The sequence below is a fragment of the Odocoileus virginianus genome, chromosome 3 (assembly GCF_023699985.2).
Source record: "Odocoileus virginianus isolate 20LAN1187 ecotype Illinois chromosome 3, Ovbor_1.2, whole genome shotgun sequence".
NCBI classification, from domain to species: Eukaryota; Metazoa; Chordata; class Mammalia; order Artiodactyla; family Cervidae; genus Odocoileus; species Odocoileus virginianus.
The window spans coordinates 40,741,594-40,749,308 of NC_069676.1; the positions used below are offsets into that span (position 1 = coordinate 40,741,594).

The 7,715-nt window shown below is 56.6% G+C and overlaps 1 protein-coding gene, 1 long non-coding RNA gene and 1 other non-coding gene across 3 annotated transcripts; 1 reads left to right on the top strand and 2 right to left on the bottom strand.

The window, feature by feature from the left end:
• Positions 1–925: 925 nt before the first annotated feature.
• LOC139034385 (uncharacterized) lies at positions 926–7,229 on the bottom strand. The gene is made up of 3 exons (XR_011486836.1): positions 6,959–7,229; positions 2,999–3,140; positions 926–2,568 (listed from the first exon to the last, which is right to left on the bottom strand). It is a non-coding gene; the product is annotated as an uncharacterized lncRNA (long non-coding RNA).
• On the top strand, positions 1,929–3,682 carry RPS15 (ribosomal protein S15). Its single transcript, XM_020869906.2, has 4 exons — positions 1,929–2,019; positions 2,375–2,460; positions 3,221–3,455; positions 3,537–3,682. Exons 1-4 carry the CDS (start codon positions 2,017–2,019, stop codon positions 3,648–3,650), a joined length of 438 nt encoding a protein of 145 aa, XP_020725565.1. The 5' UTR covers positions 1,929–2,016; the 3' UTR covers positions 3,651–3,682.
• On the bottom strand, positions 5,609–5,748 carry LOC139034556 (small nucleolar RNA SNORA7). The gene has a single exon (XR_011487093.1). It is a non-coding gene; the product is annotated as a small nucleolar RNA SNORA7 (small nucleolar RNA).
• Positions 7,230–7,715: the final 486 nt, after the last annotated feature.

The window sequence follows — 7,715 nt, forward strand, 5'->3', positions numbered from 1 at the left end:
CCATATGCACCTGTTTAGTTGCTTATCATGACAAAATTTAAGATTGGTCATTTTTAACCATTTCTAAGTACACAGCTCAGTGGCATTAAGCACACAGTCACATTGTTGTGCAGCCATCCCCACCATAATCTCTAGAACTTTCTCATCTTCCCAAACTGAAATCTCACCCTCCTCCAGCCCCAGTCCCCCACGATCTACTGTCTATGGGTCTGAGTCCTCTAGGGACCTCTTCTGAGTGAAGTTATGCAGTATTTGTCCTCTGTTTGGGTTCTCACACTGATGTCTTCCAGGTCCATCCACATTGTAGCAGGTGTCAAAATGTCCTTCCTTTTCAAGACTGTGTGGACTATGAACCACATTGTTTATCCATCATCCATTGATGGGCACCAGTTGTTTCCACCTTTTGTCAATCATGCTGGTGTGAACAGGCATGTGCAAATCTGTTTGAGTCCCTGCTTTCAGTTCCTCGGGGTGTGCACCCAGGAGTGGAATTGCTGACATCATGGAACAACACACATCTTAACGTACCAGAATCACCTTTGGATGGACACTGTTCCACTGAATATTGACAAAGTATGCCTGGCGTGTTGTGGTTCATGGGGTCACAAAGAGTCGGACACGACTGAGTGACTGAACTGAACTGAACCCCTGTATACTTCTTGTCTCTTGTCCTGTTCTCGGTATTGTTAGATATATTACCCCCCTATGTGTTGCAAACCTAACACTTTATATAATTCTGTCTGTTAAAGGCTTGCAGGTCCTTATCAGGGATGCCATTTCTAACCATCTGTGCAAAGCCAGTGTCCCACCCTCTTGGCTCAGATATCTGTATGACCTTGTCCCTTACAGGTCTGCCTCGTCCGTGCTCCCTGTGGAGCCAGCCAGAACCCCAGACAGCGCCTACTGCAAACAGGCACTCCGTAAACACTTTTAAATATGGGTTTTATTATAGAGGTTATGCAGCACCAATATGAGTTTTCAAAATGGGCAGAGACAAGTCACACGTGCCCTAGTTGAAGAAGGGGCTCCCATACAGTCAGCTCCAGCCTGGGGGTTCCAGCAGTGGAGGGCAACTGGTTGTTCAGTCACTCAATAGTGTCCGACTGCAACCCCATAGACTGCAGCACGCCTGGCTTCCCTGTCCTTCACTATCTTCTGAGTTTGTTCAAATCTGTGTCCATCAAGTCGGTGGTACTATCCAATCATCTCCTGTTGCCCGCTTCTCCTGCCCGCAATCTTTCCCAGGATCCTGATGCTTTTCCAACGAGTGGGCTCTTCGCATCAGATAGCCAAAGTACTGGAGTTTCAGCTTCAGCATCAGTCCTTCCAATGCATATTCAGGGTTGATTTCTTTAGGATTGACTGGTTTGATCTCCTTGCTGTTCAAGGGATTCTCAAGAGTGTTTTTGGAAAAGGCAATGGCACCCCACTCCAGTACTCTTGCCTGGAAAATCGCATGGACAGAGGAGCCTTGGTAGGCTGCAGTCCCTGGGGTCGCTAAGAGTCGGACACGACTGAAGAACTTCATTTTCACTTTTCACTTTCCTGCATTGGAGGAGGAAATGGAAATCTCCTCTAGTGTTCTTGCCTGGAGAATCCCAGGGACGGGGGAGCCTGGTGGGCTGCCGTCTATGGCGTCGCAGAGTCGGAGACGACTGAAGCGACTTAGCAGCAGCAGCAAGAGTGTTCTCCAGCACAATTCGAAAGCATTAATTCTCTGGCGCTTAGCCTTCTTTATGGTCCACCTCGCACATCCGTACATGACTACTGGAAAAACCATAGCTGTGATTATGCAGATCTTTGTCTCTGCTTTTTAATTCGAGGTCCAGTTTGGTCACGCCGGCGTGGCTCTTTTATTCTTCGGAGACAGAGTTCTGACCTCCGGACAGCAGACGGCGCGCGTCCTCTGTCGGGAAAGCGGAAGCGTCTGCGCGCGCAGGCCGGGGGCGGGGCATTGAGTCACCGTGATAACTGCGCTGGCGCAGAACGAAAGATCCTTTCTGAAGAACCGGCAAGATGGTGAGTGTTACATCCTCCTTGTGTGTTCCGGGTTCATCCGGTGCCATCCGAGCTCTGGCCCGCAGCGGAGGCCGAGGTCAAGCCGCGAGGCTGCGGGCTTCTCCTGCAGGCCTCTGGAACCGCCGGATATGGGGGTGCGGGGCGGGCTTGCTGGTTGTCAGGATGACTCGGGGCAGGGAAGGCCTGTGTCTGCCCTCTTGTCCCAGCCGAGCCCCCGTACCCCGGTGCGTGCCCACGGGCTCCCATACCAGGAGCGCCGCGCGGTTTTCTGCGGGAGCCGCGGGCCTATTGACCTTGCCGTGGGGACTGGGGGTGGATCTCAGGGCCCCGCTCATCCCCGGCCCGGCCCGCACAGGCGGAAGTGGAACAGAAGAAGAAGCGGACCTTCCGCAAGTTCACCTACCGCGGCGTAGACCTCGATCAGCTGCTGGACATGTCCTAGTAAGTGGCGGCAGGTCAGGGGGTTGGCGGCTGGAGGGGTCCCCCTGGTGGGTTGGGGGCTGCAGCCTTACTTGCGACCGTGGACCGTGTGTAGGCGAGAGGGCGGGGCTGCGTGCGGATAAAAATGAGTCCTTGAGGCTTGAACTGAACAGGTTTCCACTAGTCCCTTTTGGACATCTTGGCGTCCACTCGGACATGTAAAAGCCGCTCTAGCCCGCGAGCATTACAAGATAGGCTAGCCGCGACTGGGATTTGGCATGTGGGCGGGAGTTTGGCGACCCTTGCTCTAAGGTTTGGCCAGAGCTGGAAACTTCTAGGCAGGGTGGGTGCGAAGCCCGAGCCCCGGATGGGAAGGGAAGCTTGTGAAGCCAGGGACGCCCTTTCTCCTAGAGGTGTGCGCGGTCTGGGGCGGAGGGGCCGGTTTCGTAGGGGGCACGACATAGGGTCCTCATCGGCCGGGGTCTTCTCAGGGTGGCCCCACTGCTGGGTTCTTGAGGCTAGCAGAACAGAGCAGGGTGCCCGCGAGTTTGCAACTCACCGAGTCACCTGTTTCCCGGCTCGGCTTCCTCTTTTGTAGATAGCGGAGCGGGTATTCTTGAACTGGAGGGCTTCTCCCGCGCGAACGTTCGAAGCGGGTGTTGTGGGCCCCGGCCGGGCGGGAAACGTTGCTCTCGCAGCTCCTAGTGAAGCAGGAGTGTTCCTGGTGGGCTGTGAGGCTGGGCCGGGGCTCAGACCGCCCGCTCTGTGCCCTCGCTCGCAGTGAGCAACTGATGCAGCTATACAGTGCGCGCCAGCGACGGCGGCTGAACCGCGGCCTGCGGAGGAAGCAGCACTCGCTGCTGAAGCGGCTGCGCAAGGCCAAGAAAGATGCGCCGCCCATGGAGAAGCCCGAGGTCGTGAAGACGCACCTGCGCGACATGATCATTCTGCCCGAAATGGTGGGCAGCATGGTGGGCGTCTACAACGGCAAGACCTTCAACCAGGTGGAAATCAAGGTGCGTGTGGGCTGCGCTGGGCCCGGGGGTGGGGCCCCGCCACCGTCCCTCTGCTGACTATCCCGCACCCTTCCTCTGCAGCCTGAGATGATCGGCCACTACCTGGGCGAGTTCTCCATCACCTACAAGCCCGTGAAACACGGCCGGCCCGGTATCGGGGCTACCCATTCCTCCCGCTTCATCCCCCTCAAGTAACCTGCTGGCCAATAAAAGCAGAGATTTCTCTAGTCCTGAGTGCGACCTGTTTTTACTTCCCGTGGGTGCTGTGACCCATCGAGGCTCCCAGGAATGGGGCTGGGCATGATCACAATATCTGGAAGCTAAGGTGAAAAACTAAGCTAAGGTGCCAGAGCCAGGCAGCATGTGACCTGGGCTTTCCTGCTGTAGACACAGCCGGTCTCAGGTAGGTTGAGGCTAGGGATCAGGTGTACTGGGTTCTGTGACAAGTCCTGGGATGTCCAGGGACCTGTGCTGCCTTCGCTATGCCCCAGCCACTCCTGGACTGAAGGGAGCATTTCCCCTTCTGGAGCCCCTCTTCCCGAGCTCCCCCAGTGGGCCCACTTGTGGACAGTGACCTGCCCTCCCTCCCCCATGCTCCAGCTTCTCACACCTTGCCTATGGTTCCTCAGTGCCCTGGGCACTCAATCATGCTGCCCATGTCTGTCCCTCTTTTTGACTTCCTTGCACTCCTGATCAGCTTCTAAAGATTTTCCAAAGTAACTCCAGGGCCCAGCCCGTGCACTGAGGCTTCCTGGGGTGTTGTGTGGGTGGGATCACCCCCATCTACCATGTTCCCTAAAGTGTTCCTGTCAGGTGTTACTTCCTTCACAGTGGCAAAGAAGACAGGTGCATTGGTGAATAGACAGGGTGGGTAACTGTCCAGGCAGCAGTGAGGCCCTAAGGGGTCTAACTGGCAGGACGAGGGAGAACGTGGACAGGACTCCCAGATTTAAGCCAGAGCTGGTGGAAGGTGGACACAGCAGGGGTGTGTCCTGCAGATGTTGAGGGATGGCCGGAGTCTGGGTGTGGAGATAGAGCACAAAGGTGCCTCCCTCTCCCCTCAGTGGCCGCTGCTCTGTGCTCATTTATCTCAGTTTTAACATAATTTGTTCTTACTGTCTGGGGGTGCGGTTGGCACAGCACTGTGGGATCCTAGTTCCCCAACCAGGGATCTAACCTGCTCTCCCTGCAGTGGGAATGTGGACACAACCAGAGGACTGCCACGGAAGTCCCCACGCTGTTAATATCCTGATCTGGAGTTTAGTTGAACAGAAAGCACGGGTCACTTAACAACCTGTCGTGGAGAAGGCCGGAGACAGTGTGACAGCACTGAGACTAGAGTGTCTGCAGTTTGTCTAGTAGTGTCCCTGATTCACAGGGTGCTCCTATAAACCCCTAGGGAAAGGGACAACCTGGAAGGAACAAGGCTGATAAAAGTAAGCAATGTCCAAATGCTGCCGGACCTCTAGTCCCTGCCCCCATCCCACCCAAGCTCCCGTTGGCTGAGTGGGGACCAGTGGGCCTGACCTACACCTGGCAGGAGGGAAGGGTGAGGGGAACGAACACCTGGGTGGTGGTGGTGGTGAAGAGCATTGAGGGGCTGCCCGCTGGTTCATGGGGTTGAACACTCTGGACGGCCCCCTGTACCCAGTCAGGCTTCAAAGGGACCAACTAGAAACTTGGGCCCATCATGTGAGGCTTGGGTGTCAGGTGAGATCGCTAGCTGTCTGCTTCATGGACCTTTGTCAGAGATACAGCCTGGAAGATCTGGGCTATACGGGCCAAGTTCACTTGAGACCTGCCTGGCCCGACTCGAGAGGGAGGGCAGGAGTGGGTGAGCATTTGCTGTATCCTCGATTGTCTGTTTTGGGGGTTTCCATAATTCAGAAAAACACATGTGCTGAAGTAAGCATGTTTTTCACATTGAATTCAAAGCGTATATAGAGGGGTAAGTAAGTGTTAGTCACTTAGTTGTGCCCAACTCTTTGTGACCCCATGGACTGCAGCCCACCAGGCTCCTCTGTCCATGAGATTTTTCTAGGCAAGGATACTGGAGTGGATTGCCATTTCCTTCTCCAGGGGCTCTTCCCAACCCAGGGATTGAACCTGGGTCTCCTGCACTGCAGGCAGATTTTTTTTTTTTCTTTTTTCTCTCTTGTTGCAGAGTGTCTTCCAATCACCAGATACTGAGCAAACTGGGAATGGAATGGGTACCTCTGCCAGGCTTGCTTTCCCTCCCGACTCTGAAGCTGGCAGAATACAAGCCATTCTCCAGATGAGATCATGGGAGGTTAGGCAGATTTTTTTTACTGACTGAGCTACAAGGGAAGCCCCATATAGAGTACACCTCAGAGAAAATTTGCCCCTTTTTGGAGAATTTTTTGACCCTGAGCTTGAAAAGCTGTACAAGTGCAGTTTTGGAGCCTCCAGGCCCCTGCAGGCGCAAAATGTGAGTACCAGGATTGTGAGCCCCCCCACCCTGCTGGGTGGAGAGGCCCTGGTAGAAGTGATGGGTGTGGTGTCTGGGTGGGCATTGCCATCTGGCTTTGTAAATAACCACGTATGATTAGGGGACAATGCAAATTAGTACCTCAAGGGGAACACCTTTTCCTACGCAGCTAGTGATGCGCGCAGCAGCAGCCAGGTGGCGCCCTATTCCGGGAGAACTTTTGGAGGTCCAGGGGGCGGGGCAGGAGTCCTTGTAGACTCGCATGGCCTCTCTCCGGTCCGCTGGCTCAGGCCATGCCACGCTCCTGCTTTGTCCTGTCTCCTGAACGTATCCTATTGGTTCCGCTCCCCGTACCCCAACCCTGGGCGCCATCTGCACCATCTCAGAGGCAGTTCCGTCACTCGACCCTCGGTTCCTTGTTGGTCAGAGTCGGCTGCCTTCAGAACCGCTTCCCCAGCGCCCCACTCCTACTACCCTGGCCGTTAACCTAAATGCATGTCATCCTCCTGGAACCTCCCCAGGTTCCAGAAGAATTACTAGGGTCCGCCGTGGTCCATGAAGTCCCTCCTCCCCGCTGCTCCTCATCCTCTTCCGACTAGCTCCCCTCTCCCAGCCTTCCCGCGGGCTCCGCTCTCCGCCCGACGCCCTTCCTGCAGAATCCCAGCACCTGCTTAATGAGGCCAGCCCTCAGCATCCCGGCCACAGCAGCGCCCTCTACTTCCAGGAGTACAGTAGGACAGGTTGTTCTCTACTTCCCAAGACTTAGCAGAGCTCGCGATAACGTCCCCTCCACCACCCTCACCATCCTCCCTTCTCCATCTTCCCCCAGCTCCGACTTATCCGGGACCCCCGCAGTCCCCTGCGTCTCCCAACGCCGCTCAAGGCCGTTTTCCCTGAAGACACCAGAGGGCGCCTATGAGCAGCGGGCGGGGCGCGTCCCTGCTCTGACCACTGCCCTGGGGGCTTGCGCGGTCTCACCCGCCCCTCCCCCTCTTCCCCCTCACCTCCAGCTCCCTCTCTTCGTTCTGGTTGTTCCACCTGCCCGGATGCTTACCCTTCAGGTCTCCACTCAAGTGCACTTTCCAGCAGCCTCTCAGCATCCGGGCTGTTTCCTCTTCGGCACCCTCCTCTACCCAACATGTTCTCTTGTTGACTGTCGGCCCGTCTCCACCCAATGTCAGCTTCCCAGACAGGGGTTTTCACTGTTTTGTTCCATGCACAGGGCCTGGCATAGAGTAGGTGCTTAATAAGTATTTGGTAAATTACTGAAACCTTGTTTACTAGTGGTGTGATTCCACCAGTTCCCCCACCCGCGCCCCTCCCCGCCCCTGCCCGTGCCCAGCGCCCAACTCAGAGCTCGCAGCCAGTGTTTGCTGAATGACTAATGAACCGAACGTGCCGCCCGGCCTCTGCGCAGACACCTTCCAAGCGAAGGGCGGCACCACCCCCGTGCCTACGAGATCTCCATCCTCCGTGGGACCCCTCCTACCGCGACACTTCCCAACACCAACTTCCTCCGCAGCTCCCGCGAGAGCCCCTCCCGGCCTCTAGGGTTCCCCAACCCCGTCGGACCCCCGCCCCTCCCCCCTCCTCCGCTCATGCTGGTCCCCACCCCCACCTCCCTCCCTCCGGATCTCACACCACCCCTCCCAAGTCCTCAGCCCTCGAGACCCCAGCCGCCCGCGCGGGTCCTCCAGTCCTCCCCTCTCTAGCCCCCTCGGCTTTAGAGACCCCGCCTGCCTGGATGTGTGACCCCGCCCCGCCCCTTGCTCCGCGCAGGCGCAGACGCCCCGGTCCGCTCCTCCCACCCC